The sequence below is a fragment of the Prosopis cineraria genome, unplaced genomic scaffold (genome assembly GCF_029017545.1).
Source record: "Prosopis cineraria cultivar Desert tree isolate PC_DT_omini unplaced genomic scaffold, ASM2901754v1 PC6, whole genome shotgun sequence".
NCBI lineage: Eukaryota > Viridiplantae > Streptophyta > Magnoliopsida > Fabales > Fabaceae > Prosopis > Prosopis cineraria.
This window is the reverse complement of record NW_026555337.1, coordinates 8,239,216-8,263,367: the sequence shown is the minus strand read 5'-3', so window position 1 is coordinate 8,263,367 and position 24,152 is coordinate 8,239,216. Positions and strand designations below refer to the sequence as shown.

General features: G+C 30.3%; 3 protein-coding genes across 3 annotated transcripts; all 3 read left to right on the top strand.

Annotated features, from left to right (window-relative positions):
* Nucleotides 1–2,380: 2,380 nt before the first annotated feature.
* Nucleotides 2,381–3,196, top strand: LOC129312339 (uncharacterized). Its single transcript, XM_054954896.1, has one exon. The coding sequence runs from the start codon at nucleotides 2,544–2,546 to the stop codon at nucleotides 3,120–3,122; it is 579 nt and encodes a 192-aa protein (XP_054810871.1). The 5' UTR covers nucleotides 2,381–2,543; the 3' UTR covers nucleotides 3,123–3,196.
* Nucleotides 3,197–5,973: 2,777 nt separating this feature from the next.
* On the top strand, nucleotides 5,974–6,662 carry LOC129314557 (uncharacterized). The gene has a single exon (XM_054958034.1). It carries the CDS (start codon nucleotides 6,117–6,119, stop codon nucleotides 6,321–6,323), a length of 207 nt encoding a protein of 68 aa, XP_054814009.1. The 5' UTR covers nucleotides 5,974–6,116; the 3' UTR covers nucleotides 6,324–6,662.
* Nucleotides 6,663–20,153: 13,491 nt separating this feature from the next.
* LOC129313390 (receptor-like protein kinase THESEUS 1) lies at nucleotides 20,154–24,123 on the top strand. Its single transcript, XM_054956438.1, has 2 exons — nucleotides 20,154–20,881; nucleotides 21,086–24,123. Exon 2 carries the CDS (start codon nucleotides 21,229–21,231, stop codon nucleotides 23,761–23,763), a length of 2,535 nt encoding a protein of 844 aa, XP_054812413.1. The 5' UTR covers nucleotides 20,154–20,881; nucleotides 21,086–21,228; the 3' UTR covers nucleotides 23,764–24,123.
* The last annotated feature ends 29 nt before the right edge of the window (nucleotides 24,124–24,152 follow it).

Sequence of the window (24,152 nt, the reverse complement as noted above, 5' to 3'; positions counted from 1 at the left end):
TTCATCTTTAAGTAAATTGTTATGTTACTTACCCTCCATTTGAATTGAGAAGAAAATAAGGAGAGAGAAAATAACTAGAAGAGAACCACATTTTCTTCTAGCATAAAGTTTTTCTTTTAGTTTTTCCCTCTCTCTATAGGGAAATTAAGGAAAAGCAAGGGCAGAAAATGTCTTCTTCTTTTTTCTTTTATTTTTTAAATTTATTTTTCTTGGATATAAATCTCATGAGTAATACAAATTTATTCATTCAATGAGTATTGACATGACATGATAACAACTACATTCGATTTAATTGAGCACTTGTAAAAGATTTTACTATAAAATATATACCAAATCTCAAAATTTTTGAGGGAACAACATATGTGATAAGTATTCTTATGAGCACTGGTTTGAATTTTTTTTAAAAAATATATCTTGATAATTTTTAAATTTTAATAAAATTTAATAACTATAATTAAAATATTCATTAAGTGAATGAATTAGATCACTCACCGAATCCAAATGTTAAAACTTGTTTGGTTTATGTATTTTAAAAAAAAATTTGCTTTTGAAAACCGTTTGGATGAGTGTTTTTAATTTAATTATTTCTAGAAGAAGCAATGATAATAAAATTCTTTTAAATTATATAAATAATAATTTAATTCTCAAAATGTTATTCAATGAAGTCTCTAGGGACTTATTTATTAATAAATTTTAAAATAAAAAGATCATTTTATCCTTAAAAAATCGTAATTTTTGTTCTATAAATCATAAAAGTCAAACAAAAAATCACAACTTATTAACTGTAATTTTTGTTATTGAAAAACAATCTCCAATCACAACTTTTACTTAAGAAATAATAACTTTTATTCTATAAATTGTAAGAGTTGAATAAGAAATCATAATTTATTAAGTGTAATTTTTATTATTCAAAAGCAAGATCTAAAAATAATAAACTCCATTCGCAACTCTTGTTTAAAAAACCACAACTTTTATTCAAAGGATCACAATAATTGAATAAAAAATCACAACTTATCAATAAAGGTAAAATAATATTTTTAATTTAAAATTTATTAACAAAGAAGTCCCTAAGAACTTTAATGAAATTATGATATTTCAAAAGATTAAATTATCATTTACTATATAATTTGAAAGGATTTTATTATCATTTTTCCTTTCTAGAATTATTCTCATTTTTTATTTTTAAAATAAAAAAATAGAAAAATATTAAAACTATTTTTATTTTATTTTTTGTTTGAAAAAAATATTATATCTGATTATTGAAAATTACAGTTACCTTTTCTAATAATTATTATAAGTTACCGACACTATCAAATCATTTTTAAAATTTTTAAATTGGTTTTAAATTAAGACAACCAAACAGATCATATTTTTGTTTTGTTTTGAAATAATAATTTTAAAAATAGTATTGTAAAATAATTTTTAAAAACAAAAAATATAACATAAACCAAACTGGTCCTAATTTTCTATCCTTCCTATTTTAATTTAATCAACCTTCAAACCTCTTTTAATTTGGATTCTATATCCCATTGGGGCCGGTCTCTTGCACAGTTGAATGTTGTAAAGCAAGCTAAAATTTAATTTAAATTATTTTTTCCAATAGAGTATTTACTTGAAAGGGATAGAATTTATTGAACGGTGGAGGTAATAAATTTGTGTACTTGTGCATGACATATGCAAGACTTGCTATATACTATGTACTCTGGGTTGCAAAATAGTTCAGCATCAATTTTGATCCAGTTAGAAAGGACATTAGGTTTTTCTAGTAAGGTAATGTTAATCCAATTAATTAAATATGCAACTTTAATGTAGTCGGCAAAAGTTTGAAATTGCAATAGTGAACGACAAGTCGTACTCTGGTTAGTTGGGGAATGGTAGGTTTCTGTATAAATATCTCATGAATGAAATGCATATTCCAGGAAAAACACAGGTGTTTAATTAGAACAATCCTTCATTGATTATAATTAAGCTTGCAATTGAACTACCAATAAATTAAATGAGCATATATATCTTTCCGTAAGACACTTTATTTTAATTGCTCAAATATTTTCTTATTGAATGCAATTATATTTAAAATATGATCAAATATTAAATGTAAACACATCTTCTCATGGAGATTTGAATCTTGATTCGTTACTTTCATTTTTTTATTTATTTATTTTTTAAAGAAATAAAGAATTTCAAATTAATTAAATTTAAAGTTAAAAGGTAAAAATATTTTAAAATTTTTTTGAAAGGAGCATCGAATATCGTTACATTTTAAAAAAAGCAATGTTATTTTATAACTTTTAAAAGGAGAGTAATGTCGCCCTACCATTAACTTAAACTAATTTTTAACCGTTAAATCCCTTAATTTGACCAACAAATTGAGACGTGTCAACCTTCCTTAACACATTCTCGGTCCATCCTCCAATTCTCCGTCTTCATTGAGGCAGGGTACGATGAGGAGAAGCACTTCCTTATTGCAAGTTCGAATCTAGGTTCTCTAATTTCTCTTTTATTTTATTTTCTTTTCTTGTTCCACGCTTTCAGAAATCTCGAACATGGCTTCTATCTATAGTTGTTCGGAATGCGATTCCAACTTGAATCTCAACTCTGCTTATCTATTTCCGCCTGATTTCCATTTTGAGGCTAGAAACAAAGGCATAACCTCCTTCTTTGTGGTTGACGCTACCAAGTTCAGATTCAAGCAGGAGGACAAGATCAGATCCTTCTTTGAGACCATTAGTTACTGGGAAATCCGAAGGAAGAAAGCCATGATCAAGTGTAGTAGCTGTGGTTGTTTAGTCGGTTATGTCTACGATGATGGCCCTCCTCTTACTGATAGTCCTGGACAATTTCACATGGTTCCAAGCCAGGTGACTTCGAGATCCCCCATATGTCGTTTCAAGACCAAAGCCCTTCAAATCACGTCTCAAACAGGACTCTCGCATTGTTTTTCTTCCATACGGCTTCACCGTCTTCTTCTTCCTTCTCTCTGCTATTTTTATTTTCTTGCTAATCATAAATTGTTTATTTTAGTTTGTGGATTTCTTGGAAGTCATTTTCGGTTTCTATATTTTATTTTTGATTTGTTCTCAATGGGTTGCTCATCGACAGCTCTGATAATAGCAAGGGTCTGACTTGTTCTAGTTGATGAATTTGGTTGTTCTAAACACCATTAGATTCTCGCCCAATTCTGGCTTATCCTGTTCTAGTTGATTTGTACTCAATGGCTTTGCCTGACATTGGTTTTTCAAGAACAAAGAGGAAACAAATTAAAATAACTCCAGGGAGGAGGCCACGTGTCAATTTGTTGGGCATATAAAGGGGGTTTAATGGTCAAAAGTTAGTTTAAGTTAATAACGAGGTAACATTGCTTTCTTTTAAAAAATTTTGATACAACATTACTCTTTTTAAAATATAAGATACCCAGCGCTTTTTTTAAAAAAATTTCAAAGCATTTTTAACCCTTAACCTTTAAATCTATTATAATACTATTACTACAATAAATACCCTTTTTTTTAAGAAGGAATACTTTTCTTTGATATTCTAATTGAATTCGATCAACATCTATAATTAATTTTGCTTGGTTGATAGAAAATTTAAATACTTTATTTAAATAATATGATTTCTAATTATGCACTGTAAGAACTGTACATAAGTTTTTGTTTATGTAAATTGCTAACAGACTATAGTAACTAAATGTTTAATTTTTTCTTATTTTGGAAACTTGAGTAAATTATAGGGGTTAAACATTTAAATAATTAATCAAAAATTATAATGTTCGACAAAATATTTTTAATAGTATTAAAAATTAGATTAAAGTGTAGGTTTGGGGTTTAGGGTATTAAAATAAAAGGTCATCATAATTTATAGATAAAATTGAAATAAAGTTGATATATTTTATTTTACGGTATTAAATTAATTAATTTAACAATTTAATCAACTTTAAAATCAAATTGTGCTGCATAGCCAAATATTTCTATCTTTGTATATGCATAAGGGTACATGATTCCTCTATGTCAAATCCGGCACGACTTTATACCTGAGGTAGACAAATTAAAAAAAAAAAAAATTATATTCAAGGATCACTTAAAACACTTATTCACAAATAATAATCAATACAAAATAAATTATTATTAAAATAAAAAAATTTATTTTTTCTCAACCGAAACTCGTTATCAATTCTTGTCTGCAAAAAATTTATTGATGAGTGATCCTTTAATGTCATTTTCTTAGAAAAAAATGATGTTAGCGGACTGTACTCATAAAAAGGATACTGTTGAATTTAAAAAAAAAGGAGTAATTTAGAAATTATGGTGAAATATCAAGTCTAATAATTTTACTCTACATATGTCACTGTACCATATAAAATTAAAGTTCATTGGCGCCCTTCACAAATATTGTTATCCCTTGAATTGCATTGCATGCTTCTTTATTCTCTTTAAGTCCAGTATAATATGCTATTATTCTAATCTTATATAATTCCACCTCAACATATTTACTATTAGATGTATTATATTAAGTATACTTAAAAATAGTATATTTTACCAAAATAGCTTAAACCTTTTGATTATATATTTTTTAAACTTTATATATCATAATTCATTTTTTAATCTTTTAGATGTGAGATTTCTTTTTACAGTTTAATATTCTCTCTATTAATTTTTTTCTCTATGTTTTTTTTTCATTTTTTCACTTGGGCTTGTACTTTTTTTAATCTCATAGACTCCAAGTCTATTCAATTTCTTTTCCTTCTCTCTTTTCTTTTCTTTTTTTTTAAACTTCTTGTATTTTTTTCATCTTACATTTCTTTCATTTTTTTCCTTTTTTTGTCCCCTAATCGAATGGCTCATGATATCATATTAAATTTATTATATTAAGTATGCTTAAGGATAGTATATCCTACCAAAATAGTCTAAGTTTTTTGATTAGATATTTTTTAAGCTTTATATATCATGATTCATTTTTTAATCTTTTAGATGTGAGATTTCTTTTTACACTCTAATATTTACAAGGCAAAAAAGAATGATGTTTTTACCATATTTAAAAGACATGTATAACTTTTATCACAATCACAAGTTTTCCTTTTTATAAGAAGGGTATATTATTAAATCATATATACATATTTAATAGGAATAAAATTAAAAACTTATTAACTTATAGACAAAATTAATGAATTTTAAATTTTTTTCTTTTGAGAAAATATATAAATAGTAACTTATAAATAAAACTAGATAAAGTATTTTTGTTAATTTATATTATAAGGCACTCTTAACTATTATCGAAAATAAGAAGAGATGATTAAATTAACTTTGTCTAGAAATCAAATTAACATTCAATTTTATCCTTGTTTAAATAAAAAAATTTAAAACATACATTACATTATTATCTCTCATGAGTAATGAGCTTACAAAAGAATAATATTAAAAAAATATAATTAACATCCTATCAAGTGTCCATTAACTCATTAAAAAAATGCCTTCTACCAAGAGGAATAAAATTCTGCTAGGCCTGTGCAATCTGCGATCTTTTTTTTTTTTTTTTTTAAAAGAAAACTTACTGTGGACTATAACGGAAGCGAAAAGCGTCCACGCAGGATAGAACAATAACTACTGTTCGCAGCAGAAAATGGATGAGCTGTAATGACATTTGGCTTTCCTATTTTACCCTTTCGGCCCAATCATCGAACTCTTTTCCGCTCATTAACTGAGATCCCCACGTGGCAACCTCTCACGCGTTCTCCATGATCCAAAGTTTAGCAGTTACCCCACCTCCATTGCACCGGCAACAAACAACGCTCGAACACGAAAAATCGCAAGCCGCCCCTATCCTCTTCCTCCACGTGGCACTCATCCAACGGTCTTCTCTCTTGCACACGTTTCAGCCATCGACCCTCGCGCCACTTACCCCCTCTCTCCTCCGCCTCTGCGACCCTATCGGTTCGACCTTTGACGGATCCATTTCTCTATATAAAGGCCACATTCTACTTAGCCTTATAATAGGAGCCAGCTAGTTCTGTTATATATATATATTCCTTCCCGGAGAAGAGAAAGAAACCTTCGTTGACGTAACTGAGAAGATCGATCATAGAGGCTAACACTTCTGATTTTTGGAGCGTACCTGTTAAGAAGATGGTTTGCTTCTGCTTTCTGGTGGATCAGAGGAGGAAGGTGAGGAGGAGCAAGCCCGCTGCCGGGACGTGCTCACGGTGCGGCGGCGGAGCCAGCGTGGCCGACATGATGACTCAGACGAGGTTCTGTTATGTTCCGTTCTACTGGAAAAACTGGAAGGCCATTATCTGCACTTTCTGCGGAGCCATGCTTAAGTCTTACAGATGAGGGCGCGCGCGCGAGCGCGCACACATATTCTACATATTAACCAGAACACTAAAGTTTTCACTGCTCTTTGCTTTTCTTTCATCTGAATTATCTGAATAGATGACTCTGCGCTGACAATATAAACAGATAGTGATCATTGATGATCAGTTTGAGTTTTCAGAGTTGTGATGAGGTTTTGTAAATATGGAAGAAAAGTGTGCAAGTAGTTTTGCTGGCATGTGTGTGGTGTTCAATTTAGAGGGTATGAGACCCAAGAGGCCAAGACGAGCATTATGTACAGTAAAGTTTGGGCAAGGAGGATCAAATCAACTAATCATCAAAGCATGATATTCTGTGCCATTTAAGCCTCTTCCTCTTCTCTTCTTCTGAGCATAATCAATTTTTTTTTTGGTTGAAAATAGTTAATGACGAATTCTGTTTTTTTAATTATTAATTATTCCTTTCTTGCCTTCCATCTAGAAAAGAAAAATTAATCTGGAATATTTCTGCATAAATTCTCATGAGGTTTCGATGAGTTCGGGTTAACGCATTCTTCATTCAGGACTGAGCAGTTAGAGGAAATTTAAGATCCTGTACTCTACAATAATACTCTGAGGGTTTTTTTTGGGCCTGACTATAAATTAGAGTTAATCAATTAACGTTAAATGATTATACCATAGAATATTCAATAAAATAAAAATTGATAAATGTATAAAAAAGATTTACATCTCTTGAAGCTTTTTTGCCCAAATAAAACAATTTTAAATGAAAATATTAACTATGACATCAGAAAAAATAAGAATATATGTATAATGGATTGATTTTTTTTTTTCATTTCTTTTGTTTTGAAAATCTCATAAATAACAATTTAGTTTTTTATATATTCCTATGATATGATACCATCCCCAAAAAAAAAAAATCAAAATTCTACATATTTTTCCCTGTCAATTTCGTTCTTAATCATAGAACTAGTATAGTAATTATCGGTCCCCATGTCTTGAATGTACTACCCGTATAACGTAACTTCTCAATTAAGTTTTGCGCTTTTGTTTCATGTCATGGCCAAAGAAGATATTTAGTTGTTGAATCTAATTAACTTGTCAATTCATCGATGAAGTGCACTTAATTGTAGATTGAGTTTATAATTTTTGTATAATTTTCTTTTTAAGCAAAGATCTGTCTGTTTTCAAATATTTTATTCAGCAAGCGGACAAGTATTTCGGCGGGCGCGAGACAATATTATTCTTTTTTTTGGAATGCTACTTGGGAGACAATATTAATAATATAATGTCTTGTTAATTAATTTAAATCATTTGGCCTAAAAATAAGTTAAATTAAAATTATTTTTTTACAAAATTCTTACTTTTACTTTTTTTTATTTTGAAAAAAAACCTTTCAGATTACGATTTTAAAATGTAAACTCGCTCCATTTCAAATATATATATATATATATAAAGCATTTTTTTTTGAAATGTTTTTAATTAATATGCGATATTTTAGGAAATATCGATTATTAATTATTTGTTTCTAATGGAAAGCAAGAAATTTTAATATAGTTTTTCTATGAGAAATTGAGGTAAAAAGAAATTATTTGCCATTGTAATTACATAAAATACCTAAAATATTGAAACATGAAAACAGAGAGAGCACGCTACGCATGTACCTATAGAAGTTCAAGTTGCGACAATTGTCTCATTTTCTTCACTTTGGTTTAAACCATATAAAGTAAACTCAAGCATGTTTGGTGACTCAAACTAAGAGCAGAGTGTCACGGGAGTCATTATTCTTTTCTCAAAAGGCTAATATATTAGGATGTGTAGTGTATTCACTTATATAGTCAGGATCCTCCTCAAATCTCTCTGATATAGGACTTGACAATTTTCTCAGCCAATTCGTGACGCCCCTATCAAGGGTGGCCCATCAGAGGGGCTCACCGACTGGGCAAACTCAGTTCTGGCTCTGATATCATTTTATCATGGAGCCATTACTCTCTCCCCAAAAGCTAATCCATTAGGACGTATAGCACACCCGCTTATATAATCATGACCCTTTCCAAGTCCCTTCGATGTGGGACCTGACAAGAGGGTCAGTAAAGAAGGAAGAATTTATTTAACATTGAAGCATCACATTTGTAAAGAAGACATGACTTCTATAACCCCTATTTTATTACCACTTAATTATTTACCTACCATCATTATTTTTGTTTGTGTCACGTTGTTGATTAGAAACATTTCTGTCAGTTTAGGATACTATTATTTTGTATGTTTTGGATGGCCATACTATTATTTGATTACATATGATAAATATTATGCTTTTCTTCGTTATTGTATATCCCATCTAACATCATGGAGTCATATTCCATTCTAATTCTTCTTCTTTTTTTTTACAATTCAACTTTTTCTTAAAATGAATCTATGCACTAATATATATCTAGCTAGTTGCAGAAAGATTTAAGTTCCTTTTCATGGCATTCTTTTCAATCCAATGAAAATAGATGGGATTTTTTTTTTCCTACTATATCAATATAGAAGAAAAATATAACTAATTAAGAAAAATAGTGGACTAAAATAAGATTATGGATTCATAAAGAAGTAAGAATGATAGAGAGAAGGGAGAGACGTTGATACGAATAAGCCAACAAGGTCATCAATTCGCACATGTGTTCACATTTATATCACTCCATAGCTCTGTTTTTTCTGTATCATGGATACATTTATATCAATCGATGACATTATTTTAGTGGATTTTATTGTCCATGAACACATTTTATTCCAGTCCATTGCATTTTAACAATGAAAATGATGCAGTATAGACTTCCCAATCTAAAGCAATAAATATTAAAGAGACAATGGAAGCAGCAGGACTTACATGGCAAGGTATCGTAGGAGAGCATTGGAAAAGGTGGGGTGAGGGTTTAATGAATGAGAAGGACGAAGGAATAAGCAAAGATAGAAGAAGTTGGCGTGTTGCGTTGAATAATGAAGCTTGTGATAGGGATAGAGAAAGCCATGCTTCTAAGTTCCTATAAGCATTTATCTTTCATATTCAAATATCTTATACTATTGATTTAAATTCGGTGAATGTATTTAGTATAAACATTGAGTGCCTTTATCATCTGAGTTATATAAATTTAAATTAATAGTTTAAATAAATTTATTCATTTATTAATTTCAAGTAGATTATAAATTTAAAACCATTAATATATATTTTAATGGTTCAGGTGGTATAGACACTTAATATGTATATTAAATAGAGTTATCAAATCTAAATTTCTCGTACTACCATTTCATGTTGATGGCTAATGGCAACATCTATTAATTACGCTGCCCCCCACCCTTAGTAAAGGCTGGTCCCATTTATTTTATCCAGTCACTTCTGGGGAAAAAATAAGAAGAGAAATAAACTTGCCACTATATCCTTATTAAATTTATCATATTCAAAAACATTAAACATTTATAACTCCTGTATACAATCTCATCATACTTACAGAAAATTACAAAGAGGTAAAATTAAAAGAAAGTAATTAATAATTTATTTTTATGTAAAAGTGACTCATAAAATGGACCAACAATTTCTTTTATCTATTTAATGTGACCAGGTCCGAAGGGATATGATTGAAGGTTCGATCCCCAACTTTTATACTCCTTCCAATCCTATAAATTAAATAAGTCACATTTCAAAAGAAATTGATGGTATTTTTTATAAGTCACTTTACATAAAATGACGGGATTATTAATTACTTTCTTTCAATCTTAATTTTTAGCAATTTTCTGTTAGTAGTGTAAAAAGTTATTATGAGAGGAAAATTGTTTTTAAAAATTATGCATTTGATAAGGATTAACCGAGAAATTTCTTTTCAAGATAATGTCAATATTTTAGATATCTCTCCTTAATTTCAATAAGATAGTTATAAATGACTTATAATAAGAGAGCCATGAGTCATTTTCAATGTAATATTGTAGCTAGTAATACACTTCCTCTTATCTTTATTATAAGTTATCTTTTAGCCAAAAGAGATTGATGGTCTTTACATAGTACTCTCTTCGGTCATATTTATAAGATACCTTTTAGAAATAATTTTTGATCCAAAACATAGGGCACATTATAATAATTAAATTACTTTTGCAATTGTATCCCTTCTTGATTAATGTAAAGATACTTAATATAGTTGTATTATTATTTAAAGTTAAAGATAAAAATAAAAATACCTCTCACTTTTTATGATATCAAAGGAAAAAAATAAACTTTTCTTAATATATGTGAAATAGTTAAAAGTATCTCATAATAACAGGGAGTATATTGCATTTGGTGTGGGCATTAATTAAAATTTTTTAATATTACTTTTATTTAAACTCATTAATTATGAGAGAGAACATAATGCAAATTTCAAGAAAAAATTCATGTAAATATGGATAAAATTAAAAGATTTTTTTCAGATAAAATTAATAGCTTTACTATTTCACTTTGATTTTAGTGATATGATTAAAAGTGCCTTACTAGATGAGATGAAATATATAATAAGATTGCATTGAAATTTAGATGACCAAAAGCTCACCGCCTTTCCCCAAACACAAAAGCTGTTATAACTTGTAACCGAAAACGGAGTGAGATGATACGCGACATAGTCACATTACGCTATGACCACACCTTTTCGCTGAACGCGTCACCAAATTCAACACCAACCAATTTTTTATTAAAAAAACAAGCACAAACCCGAGGACTTGATCAAGTCCGCGCCTATTTTTAATTACTAATTATTCACATATTTAAACCAGTCATTCTTCACTCTCGTAAATATTTTCTCAAATCCACTTGAATCTTCAATATTCAGAGAAGTCACATTATTTTTATGCTTGGTCTGAAAAATGATGCGGGTGAGAGGGTTGTGGGGAGTTATTATGGTGCCCACGACGATGCTGAGATGTGCATTAGAGATTGCCCAATTCATGAGATTCACAGTTCTTCAGATGATCCGAGGCAGACACACCACCCCCACTAATTTGGTTCCTTCTTCTTCTTCTTCTTCTTCTCACCGATCTCCCTCCTCCATCATTAACTCGGCTCTTTAATTAATATATTTAGCTTGCCGGCGGCTTTTCCAGATTGCTCACGTGTCATAGGCGTGCCGGCCACAATTGAGACTTTTATTTATATAGGCATGACAGCTTCTTTCCAGTTTCCTCACATATGGCATCTTCACAGAATCAACCATACCTGCATCAAGATTGGATCCACAATCTATCTCTCATTTCACAATTAATCCTTCTTCTGTGGGCACGGCTGTAATTCTATTCTCGGTAGCTTTTGCAGTTCTTTTGTTTTTTTTTGGGCCAGGATTTTGCAGCTCTTAGTTTGAGAAAAATATGTGAAGAGTAACTCGAGACGTAGGTTTTTTTTTTTTAAATGTTGTGAGAGTATAATAAATTGAAACTTTAGTATCAACAAAACATAGTCCAATGAGTAATTATGAGCATTTGGTTCATAACTCATAATATTGTTAATTCTAATATTGTTGGTAATATGAAGATTTTGTTAGTGAGTAATTTAGAAATGTATTTGTGAGCTACTAAGGGGTGATTTAATTTGGCTCAACTGGTCGAGGCTTATCCTGGGGTCTTTATAGTTCGAGTCATCCAATATGTACAAGCCTTGTTCAAATCTAGAAGTATGATCTGATCCAAATGACACCATTTACTCAACCAACTGTAAACCCTTTTTTTTTTAGAAAAAAAAATGTTACACTTTAGTGCCTTTGAAGTGGCAATAATAATGTGAACGAGAAGAGGATCTCTTCACTTTTTTTTTCCTTCGCTTTCCTCCACTTCTCTCGCCCTCACCATTCATTAATTTTATTATTTAAAAAAATTATTTAATAAAATAATTTGAATGATAGAGATGGGAAAAGTGAGGAAAATGGAGGAAAAAAAATGGAGAGACTCCTCTCCCGAATGTGAACATAGGGCAACTAGACAGCGGGAAGCTTTGAAGTTGGAGGTAGCACAGCATTACGTGTCAATATAATCTATTTTGGATTATTTTTTTATTTAATAAAATAGTGTGCGTTATTGTTATTTTTAGAAAATAGAGGATAAAGAAATCAAAAGAAGAACTTTGAAAAGATCTCGTCTTCACACTGCTGATTTGACTAATTCATCAACACATGTTCTTCTTACAACAAATTTGTTTTGTGTTAAGCCTTGTGGATTGAAAAAAAGAAAGAAAGAAAGAAAGAACTAACTGTTAACAGATTTTACATCCATAAAATTCAATTAGGTTGGACAATAGTAATTGTAATTGTGATCAAGGCTCAATCTAACTTTTAGAAAGTAATTAAATACTGCAAAATAATTAAATAAAGAAAAATATATAAGTTATTTTTAAAACAAACTTACATCTAACCTAACTCTTCAAGTTTTCTCTATAAAAGGGAGACACCTTGTGCCTTACACAAGCATGCAATATCAAATTTGAATTTAAAATCTCTTTCAAGTGAAAAAAAATGGTGATATTACTAACACAATTTGTCACCCACCAATCCAAGCTATTTTGAAGTTGAATTTGATAGCTTGAAAAATGAGCAAGAGATAATGCTTTTTTCATAATATTTATCATATAAAAAATATTTATTGTTCATATTTATTCAAGAGTTCAATAAATGTGATCCATTTTTTTCTTAAATAAAGGCTAGAAAGTCAAAATTATGGAGAATGAAAGAATGAAAAAGGTTCAATGTATTGACTTTTTGTGGGGATGTCACGAAGATGGGATACTGCCCATTTTATTCATTCACTCAGCCACAGCCCATGCCCCCGCATTAAACTTGGCTTCAATTACTTTATTTTCTTGCCAAGCTCGTCTTTTGAATTATAAGCACACAATTATGAGATAATGTTCATTAAAAAAAAAGTATGAGATAATAACATTGACATTCGATACTAGTGGTAGCAGCGGATTGTATAGTCAATTTAGATCACATTATGATGGATCAAATTAAAGTAAGCGTCATCAATTTTATTTATTTCATTTTTACATTACACACACATATTATTTTTTTGGGGGTGTGCGCATGCACATAGGACTAAGGTTGTTAAACTAGCGAGTTTAAGTAAACTCCTAACAGAAATATAAACTCATATCATAAATTTGTAAGAGTTTACCTCTATTAAAAAATAACTATTAAAATATAATTGTAATTTAATTTAAATATATTAAAATATAAATTATTGAAATTAAACTCATTTACATGGATAAATTATCATATACAAAGCATAAAAAATTTAAAATAGACGAACTTATTTTTGATATTTTTTTTATTTTTTTATTAATATTAGTTTTTACATTTTAAGTTTTTTTTCCTTTGAACCAGGTTCTATAACTTTTATGAACTGAATTCTTTATAATATATACTTAATTCACATATAATATATACTTAATTCACTTAACTCAAAAAAAAAATTTGACAAACTTAACAAGCTTAACCAAACTTGCATCAAATCTGAGTTTATGAATTAGTTGACATAATTTTATAAGTTAAAAATATAAAAATGATAAATTTAAAAGTAAATTTGTGAGTTTAATTAAGTTTGTATCTAATCCGAGTTTATAAATGAGTTGACATGAATTTATATTTAAAAATGTTAACCTCATAAAATTAATTTGAGAGTTTGACAACTATACACGAGACCAAACTCAAGATCTTCTACATCCACAAGTAATACCGGTGCCACTAAGCAACCCCTTATTTTATTTTTAGTTAATTCAGTTTTTCTTATCCACTTTGGGTGTAACTTTAGTTATCATTGTATTTTGGTGATAATTTTGTTCTCCCTGATGTGGAATTGTTAAGCTGATAATGGTAATGATATTTTTTTGGGTGCATAATTGAGTAAAATACTAGTTTTCGTCATTGAGGCCCCCCCCCCAAAAAAAAAGAAAAACCAAAAAACGAAATGAAGGGAAAAATTAGCTGTGAAAATCCATTGTGGAGAATGACATCTTATGGTTAAATACATTTCACTTCTAATTTATAGATATGAATTCCTTTATTTATATGTATAGTTTTCTTTTTCCTGGTAAAATAAATTTTAGTTGAATTAAGTACTGAAAACTTACCATAACCAGAACATGCGTGTTGGATTAACAAATATTTACAAAAATACTTATAGATCCATCATCAACATCTTTGTAAATAATAGACCAAATTCTTAATAATCGAACTAACATTTATTGGTTTATAAGTATAGTTGATCGTATTAAACGGAACCTTTATCACTTGCGGATTCTTAATATTATTATTATTATTATTATTATTATTTTACGATCAAAAAGACATTGGAACCTACAGGACCTTGTGGGGGTAGTTAAGCCTGCTTATTCCTCACAATTATTCATACTGGATTGGGCCCAAAGTAATGTATTGGGCTTTCTTGGCCCTATGTACGCTTGGTGGGATAAAAATTAGATGATAAAGTCTAAACCCAAACATACGCAGGGATGTATTTGATCCAAGAATGCTATTTTTTTGTTTTTATTTTGAAAATCTATACTAATGCGTTTGTGTTGGATCAGTTGGACATGACATGAGCAGGGATTTTTTTGGTTCATGTAAAAATTGATACAGATTATCAAGCATGATCCAAACATTTTCCTAAAAAAAATAAAAAGGTGCAATTATAAATAAAAATGTGAGAAAATATATCTGTAAATTTTTATAGTTTTACGTAATTTTAAATTAGATTTTTATAGTTTATTTTATTTTAATCAAACTCTTATAATTTGATATATTATATATATAATAAATCTTGAAGATTAAAACTAATAATTAATTATTAAATTTCACAAAAATTACAAAAAATTTAATTAATAATTTTAGCCAAGATAAAAAATTGATTTAACTCATTATTTATATTTATTATTATTTTTATGAAAATTATATATGCATAAAAAAATTTAGAAGAAACCTAATTATATAAATTTTGAGTTATAAAAATTATGTAATTAATTTTAAAGTTATATATCATTTAATAAAAATATAAAAAAGTTTTATTTTTTAAAAAAAATTTTAAGTATTTTAATTTTTAGGGATTAAAAAAATTTAGTTCATCAAACTGTAAGGGCTCAATTAAAATAAAATATATTATAAAAATTTAATTTAAAATTGAGTGTAATTGTAAAGAATTACATATATGTTTTTGTTAAAATGTTAACTTAAAAATATACTTACATTAAGACATTAATTTTTATAATGATTTTTAAATATTAGAAAAGCGAATATTTTAACTTAATTATTGAATTTCAAATTCTCATCTGGACTTAAATATTTAATTGTAATTTTAGATTAACTGTATACAAAAATATTGAATAAATTAATATGTGGCAGTGGGAACGGCAAGGGAAGAAGGATGACATCAACCACGTGGCTTTGGGAGCCAAATTGCAGCGCACGGCTGTCAGTCATGCATCCTGCTTACCATGTTATGTCGCTTTCATCTCTGTTTTCAAAACCAATGATTAATCATTTAATCATCATCATCATCTAAATTAATCTCTTCTTAAAACCATTCTTGATCTCATGAGCAATTTCTCGCTGCCTATTTGTAAGTTTCAAATTTTATATTAACGAGTTTTTCCTAAAATGCCTTATAGTGAATTAAAATTATTACTTTATGAATATATGATCAACATTCCAAGGAGCATTTAATTGAGGACCTATATAAAAAAGAGAAGGCTAATTTTGACATGTTAGTAAGTTTTAATATTTCCTTCATCTACTTGTTCAAGAAATATTCTCCCTCCCCTCTAAACTGAGAGATCTTTTTTTTTTCTGAGTTTAATCCAAAATATATGACATTCAGTACATTTTCAATTTTTTTAAAAAATTTACTCTTATATTTGTTAATGTAGACATGATAAATATAATCAAACAAAATACTTCTTCTCAATTTTTGTAATAAAAAAGGTTTAAAACAGTGGCAGAACCAGCCTCAAAAAATTGGGAGGCCAATTTTTTTAAAAAATTAATTCATATCACCGGTCTTTATTATAATGCACATCGAATCTCACCAAAATTAAAGATATGCAGTTAAATTATTAGCTTTGTGTAAAATATAATAAACTTACAATTTTATTCATATTTGAATGAAAATATTAAATCTGCATTACATTCTTTATAATAAGTAATCATCTTAAGTATAAGTGATACTAAAAAAATATATATTAATATCTCATTAAATGTATTATATTAAGAACAACAAAAAAACCTTTTAAAAGGCGTTATATGATAGGGATTGGAAGGAATATTATATTACTTTTGTCCCAATTCATAAAACATTTTTTTTAAAATTATATATATTAATAAAATTTATTAAAAATATTTTACAATCTTACTTTTTTAAAATAAAAATAAAAATTTTAAAAAATATTTTTTATTTAATATTCTATTTGTGAAAGAATACTAAAGAAAGAGAATATAATTAAAAAAATAATATTAAAAAAACATGGTTAATAAAACTTTTATTATATCAAAATATCTTATATTTTGAGATTGGATATCTCTGAAAAGTGTCATGTAAATTGGGAAGAAAAAAGTGTATAATTAATTAAAAATTTGTATTTTCAACATATTAATTGGTACTAAAAAATGTATAAGAGATAAATCAATAAAAAATTATTTCTAAATCTCCACTTCTCCCATCTATTGCACTCTCTCTTCTTTCTTACTATCCCATGATTCTCTCTTCTATCCCTCAATATATCGCCCTCCCTCTCTCCTTCCCTCCGTTGGAGGGGTGCCAGTGACCTGTGGGAAGGTCCCTCCCAAGTTCCTCCTACAATACATGTCTGCCTTTGGTTAAAAGCAAAAAGAAAAAGACGTGTTTTTTTAATAAAATAAAAAATAATTAATTTAATTTGTATGCAAAATATGATTAGAAGTGTTTTACAATGACAGGTGCATTATATATATAATTTCTGTCCTATTTTTAACTGTGATCCAAGTGGAAGACAAGTGCAGCATGAAAAGAAAAAAAAAAAAAATCCAAAAAGAGCTCATCATGATGGAGCGGCTGGATACTAATGCGTTGAGAAGACAAATAAATTTAATATTTCCCGTAAAAGTTCATTGTAACAACTTTCGTTAAACAATATCATTCAATCTATGAAACTAAGTTATATTGGGAGGTGGATAATAATTTGAGTCGAGTCAATTCAGATAATACGGATGTAGAGCTTTCTTAATGATAATTATTTTTCGTGAGAAAAATTTTAGCTGAGGTGGGTTTGAAAAATTCACCAGAGTCATGATATGCCTCTAGGCCCTATATTCACCACTAAACTTAGAATTCTACTCGCCGGAAATAAGCACTGGATATTTTAATTGGCATTGACATATCTTTTAAACAGCTCTAAAACAAGCATACGAAAATTAAAATTGGAATTTTATGTGTAATATAGTTCATTTAACATTTATATCATTCACTCTCTGGTCTATATTTCAGAAATATTTAATGCACTTGTCTCTGCGGATAATTCTAATCATAACATAAATAAGTTAGTGCTTGCCTCTGTTTTTTCTGGTCTGAAGTCGTTGCCTTTAAATATTACTCCCTCCATTTTAAATTATAGGACACCTTTAAAAGAATTTTTTATCTTAAAATATAAAATATTTTAAATAAATTAATATTTTATTAAATGCACTAATTTTAATATTATCCTTTTTCTCTCTATAATTAATTTTTATCTCTTCTCTTTTTAATATATTAAATGATAGATATTTTTTAAAAGTTTATATTTTTATTTAAAAAAAATAAGATTGTTAAATATATTTAATAAAATTTATTAATATATAAAATTTTATCTCAAAGTTTTATAATTCATGAAAGAGGAAATACTATTTAACATTATAGCTCAATCCATGCATTCTATTTCTTTTTATGTATAAAAATGTTTGATTGAACTGTAAATGTAATGGAAAACTTTAAATCAAGATGATCAATGTATTGGTTTCATTAGTGGCACGCATAGCCACCAATCATTGACGTCATGATAACTAATCATTAATTATAATTGTAATCATAATCAATAATCATGCGAGGGTGATAGAAGAATGACGCACTGATAAACGGACGAAACTTATCAGACTTTGCCAATATCTTTTTCAGCAAATTCGTGGCAACACAATAAGCCGAAAAAACTTATCGGCTTTAAATCAATATTGGATAGATCTCATGTTTATCAATATTGGTTCGCTTGTTCGTTCATGGGCTAGGCCCTATTCTTTTATGGCCCATCAAACACGTTGTTTATCTTATTCAAACTTATGTACTATAATATATACTAAAAAGGAACACGGGGAAAAAAAAAAAGATACTTGATCCGAAAAATTTAGTTGAATGGGATTCCAAACTCATCAGGTTAAAATATGTCTTTAAATTCAAATAATTCTTACAGTGTTTGCAAATTACTTATTCATATAATAGTAAAATTTGATTTCATCACTTTTTGAATCATAAGTCAAATCCTTATTTACTAGCAAATTGATTAAAAAATAATAAAAAATATAAAACATTTTTTTATTAAATTAAGATTATAATAAATATTCAACAACAACAAGAAAAAACTTAGCCTACTAAATAGTGTCAGCTACCTATATTACATGATGCCATCGTCTTTTATTTGAAATCAACTCTTTCCATAAGCTATTACGGAGGTATACTCATATACATGCGCGCGCACATAAAATAAAAAACTACAGACGCATAGTAAGAACAATAACATATTCTCGATCAGAACAATAACAATAACATATTCATGATTTATTGATAATAAGAATTTTCTAAAATTTAGTAATACATTTTGAAAGTATAATTATAATTTTTAAAATTTAATGATAATTAGACATGTATTTTTTTTTTTTTCATTAGATGAAATCGAAGTGACGAGTCACTTTTCAGATTGATATATATCTGCATGAATGTTACATGTGGGATAAACCGACATTGATAAATTATCTCCCTTATTAGTATACACTGATATATTGATGGTTTTTTTTGTGATAACAATTTTATAATTTTTTTTGGATAAAATAAAATTCATTCCAAGAGAAATAAAACAAACCAATACAAATAAAACTACATAAAGAAAGCCAAGAAGTCAATCATCATCTATCCCCTCAACTAACTAAGATGATAGATGATCAAATATACAAAAAGAACCTCTGTAAAATGAGCTGACCTAGCTAGTCTATGAGCAAAGCTAATAACATTCCCTATAAATAAAATTAATAATAACAAACCAATTCCTATTTAAAATACTAATAGCGTGAAAAATGATATCATGGAAAGGATGATTATCATTACAGCTTCTAATGATTAAATTTATGATTTCTACAAAATCAGAGTAAACTTCAATTTGCTTTAATCTCTTCAACAAGTGGAGCTCAAAAAATTTAATTATACCTATAATTTCAACTCAAATTGGTGGTAACGTTCTTAATTTTTTATCAGAATCTCACAACCCAATCGGCTTTGTTGTCTATCACATTTCCACCAATTTAGATGTGATCATAAGTTCACATCATTTATCTTAAAAAATAAAAATGTTGGGAGGCGGAAGAAGACAGAGGAGACAGCGATACTATAGAGACGTTGGGTGCGAGACAGTGAGACGGCATGTGCTTCTATTCGGCGCTTCTTATTCTTATCAGTCTCTCTCTCTCTCTCTCTCTCTCTCTCTTCCCCCAATTAACGTCTCTTTTTCCTTTTGGCCTCAAAGTCACTGTCTCATTCACATTAACGTCTTAAACCGCTATTTCTCACAGTTCTTTCTAGTTTTTTCAACTATACTCTTCCATTTTCTAGTCTTCTTCACCCAATTCATGTACAAATCTTCAAACTTACGAATTTTTAAAAAACTGATACATGAATTGCTTCCAACTACGTCAATGAGCGCCGTCAACTCTGTCCTTCTTGTCCCTTCTGTATCTTTGAAGCCGCGTTAAAGCGGGTCCCAGAGATCCTCCATCCCAGCACACCCTCATGTTCTTCGAACCCTTTTCTACGATTTCAAAAACTCAAAAATTTTATATTACAAACAACAACAAGCTCCGGTTGGTATACCTCTCCATTAAATACTACCTTCTTTCATGGCTGATAGATGATAATAATAACTCTACTAGTTGCAGAGTTTTATGATTTTATATGAACTAAATTATTCTTTTTCAAAGATTCTCAAAATTTTTAAAAATCACAGCGCAATAACTTGAGGGCACAGCTGGATTCTCAGATTCTGATTTTTCCCTCTTATAATGGAGGAGGTGTAGCAGCTAGCAAGTGAGATTTCGAAGTTTCTTATCCTTTTTCTTTTCTGTGGGGTCCTCTGTTTTCTTCCTCTCCGTTGTTGACAGCCTAATAAACAACCTGGAAGCTGGTGTTTGTGTCCACACTAAAAGCTCAACTTCATAATGGGCTTCCATTCACCAATGAGATTCATGTAATTCTTCTTTCTAGCTTCAACTCTATCTCGTCTCTATCATGTCTCTTCACCTGGCATCGCATTATACGCCATGTTGCTCCTTCCATGAGGTAAGAACTCCTATTTAGTTCCAGACTGTTTACGTCCGAAAACTTTAGCAAATAGGATCTGAAGTTATAGCTGAGAAGAGCTCGTGTTTTTGTATTGTATTGTCTTGTGATGTTTAATTTAAGATCATTGTGTTTTTGTCACATACTTGTAGAAGAAATGTCTTCTTCTGGGCATTAAGTTGATTAGATCCGGTATTGCTGCAGGTTTTGTGAATGTTACCCACCAACTGTTTGTGAATAGGATTTGCAGCGTTTTGCTCAATGTTCACGTAATTCTGAGGTCTCTGTGATTTCCCGGCTGATTCGTTTAAACCCGTTTATGGATTGGCGAAGATCTGGAAGTTAAGATGATGAAGGTGAACATTGTGAAGTGGGATCTTTTTGTTTTGGTAGTGTTTTTGTTCTTGGTGGATGGGTCATTTGCATCATACACCCCTCCTGATAATTATCTGATTGCTTGTGGTTCATCTCAAAATATCACTTTCCAAGCTCGTACTTTTATTCCTGATTCACAGCACTCTTCATTAGTATTGGAAACTGGGAATTCTATTGCTGTTGCTAATTCTAGTTCTCGTGTCCCATTCCCTATATACCAGTCAGCTCGGATATTCACCGAGAAATCTTCTTACAACTTTGAAATTCAGAAACAAGGCCGTCACTGGGTCCGCCTGTACTTCTTTCCTGTTAAAAACCCTAGCCATGACTTGACTTCTGCTTCTTTAACTGTGGTTAGTGATGAATTTGTTCTCTTGAATAACTTCACCTTTAAGAACTACAACGGTTCTTATATGTTCAAGGAGTATGCAATCAATGTTACATCTGATACCTTGACTCTCACCCTCATTCCTTCTAATGGTTCACTGGTTTTTGTCAATGGTATTGAAGTTGTATCAATGCCAAATGATTTGTTTGTTGATCAGGCACTGGCTTTAAACCCATCAGCCCCATTCAGCGGCCTTTCTGAACTTGCCTTTGAAACTGTGTACCGGTTGAATATGGGGGGTCCTCTGCTTACTGCCCAAAATGACACCCTTGGAAGGACTTGGGAGAATGATCTGAAATACCTTCATGTGAATAGTTCTGTCCTTAATGTTTCAGTTAGCCCTGCGATCATCAAGTATCCAGCAAGTGTTTCACCTGAGACAGCCCCAAATATGGTTTATGCCACAACAGAAACGATGGGTGATGCAAATGTGGCTCAAAATAGTTTCAACATTACTTGGGTCTTCCCAGTGGATCCAAACTTCTCTTATTTCATTCGGGCACACTTTTGTGATATTATGAGCATATCCCTCAATAGTTTAGTGTTTGATATGTTCATTAATTTTGACATAGCTCTTGGAAGTTTTGACCTTTCATCTATAACTGGTAACTTGGCAGTGCCTTACTTCAAGGACTTCGTTTCTAATGCCTCAACAGATTCAAACACTTTGAGTGTAAGTGTGGGTCCAGATTCAATGGCAGACATCACAAATGCCACCATGAATGGGCTGGAGATAATGAAAATTAGCAATGCATTGAAGAGCTTGGATGGGCTTTCTTCAGTTGAGAATCTTCTTCCCAGTTCATCTTCAAAGGCGAACGAGATAGGAATAATAGTTGGTTCTGCTGTTGGAGCAATAGCTGCAATAGCATTGGTTGGTTTGTGTTACTATTGTTGCTTGGTGAGACGCACTTCAAAATCCACTCAACAAGGTAATTCATGGCTGCCTTTACCCTTATATGGAAACTCTCAAACCATGACAAAGTCAACAATATCACAAAAGAGTGGAACTGCAAGTTACATTTCTTTAGCTTCGACAAATCTTGGGCGTTTCTTTAGTTTTCAAGAAATCCTGGATGCAACCAACAAATTTGATGAGAAGCTGCTTCTTGGGGTTGGTGGTTTTGGGAGGGTTTACAAAGGAACGCTTGATGATGGCACCAATGTAGCTGTCAAAAGAGGCAACCCTAGATCAGAACAAGGCATTGCTGAATTCAGAACTGAAATCGACATGTTGTCCAAGCTTCGCCACCGTCATCTCGTGTCTCTCATTGGCCATTGTGATGAGAGGTCAGAAATGATTCTTGTGTATGAATACATGGCTAATGGACCTCTTAGAAGCCATTTGTATGGAGCAGACCTACCGCCTCTATCATGGAAGCAACGGCTCGAAATTTGCATAGGAGCAGCTAGGGGACTCCATTATCTTCACACTGGTGCAGCTCAAAGCATAATTCACAGAGATGTAAAGACAACAAACATCCTCTTGGATGACAATTTTGTTGCCAAAGTTGCTGACTTTGGCCTCTCAAAAACTGGTCCTGCTCTGGATCAGACCCATGTGAGCACTGCAGTGAAAGGTAGTTTTGGTTATCTTGATCCTGAATACTTCAGAAGGCAACAACTCACAGAGAAATCAGATGTCTATTCATTTGGAGTTGTTCTAATGGAAGTGTTATGCACAAGACCAGCTTTGAATCCTGTTCTTCCTAGGGAGCAGGTTAACATAGCTGAGTGGGCAATGACCTGGCAGAAAAAGGGGATGCTTGATCAAATCATGGATCAAAATCTTGTGGGGAAGGTGAATCCTGCTTCACTAAAGAAATTCGGAGAGACAGCTGAGAAATGCTTGGCCGAGCACGGTGTGGATAGGCCATCCATGGGAGATGTCTTGTGGAATCTTGAATATGCTTTGCAGCTTCAAGAGACGTCTTCAGCACTCATAGAACCTGAAGATAACAGTACCAATCATATTATTGGAATTCAGTTGACTACACTTAAGCCTTTTGATAACAGTGTAAGTATGGTTGATGTGGGCAACTCTACAACAGATGATGATGCAGAAGATGCCGCCACAAGTGCAGTGTTCTCACAATTGGTAAATCCTCGAGGAAGATGAAATCTTGTGTATCCATGATTAATTCTATCCTTGGGCCATCAAGTACAGTGGCCTTTTTGGTTTTTGAACAATTTGAAAAGTTCCTGATTGATGAATGGCGGTTTATCATCATTTCTCTCTATGTTTTTAATCCATTTTTTTGGCCCATAAGCAATTCTTGTAATATAGTAAAGTGATGGGTGGAAATGAGCCTGTTAGAAATTGCTTGTAAGCCTATAAGGTATCGTTAATATTCTGATGTTTTGTTCATATAAATCCAAGGAGTTAAACTGCCCTTGTTCTTACACATTGTAATATATATGGACCTTGTAAGTTCTTTCTTTATGAAATCAATATAGAAAGTAAGGGTCTTCTTCTCAATTTTGATTTTTGGTATTTAGCTTTGTTTG

Excerpts from the sequence above, each read along its gene's own strand:
- LOC129312339 (XM_054954896.1), top strand. The coding sequence starts at position 2,544 with ATGGCTTCTATCTATAGTTGTTCGGAATGCGATTCCAACTTGAATCTC.
- LOC129313390 (XM_054956438.1), top strand. The coding sequence starts at position 21,229 with ATGATGAAGGTGAACATTGTGAAGTGGGATCTTTTTGTTTTGGTAGTG.
- LOC129314557 (XM_054958034.1), top strand. The coding sequence starts at position 6,117 with ATGGTTTGCTTCTGCTTTCTGGTGGATCAGAGGAGGAAGGTGAGGAGG.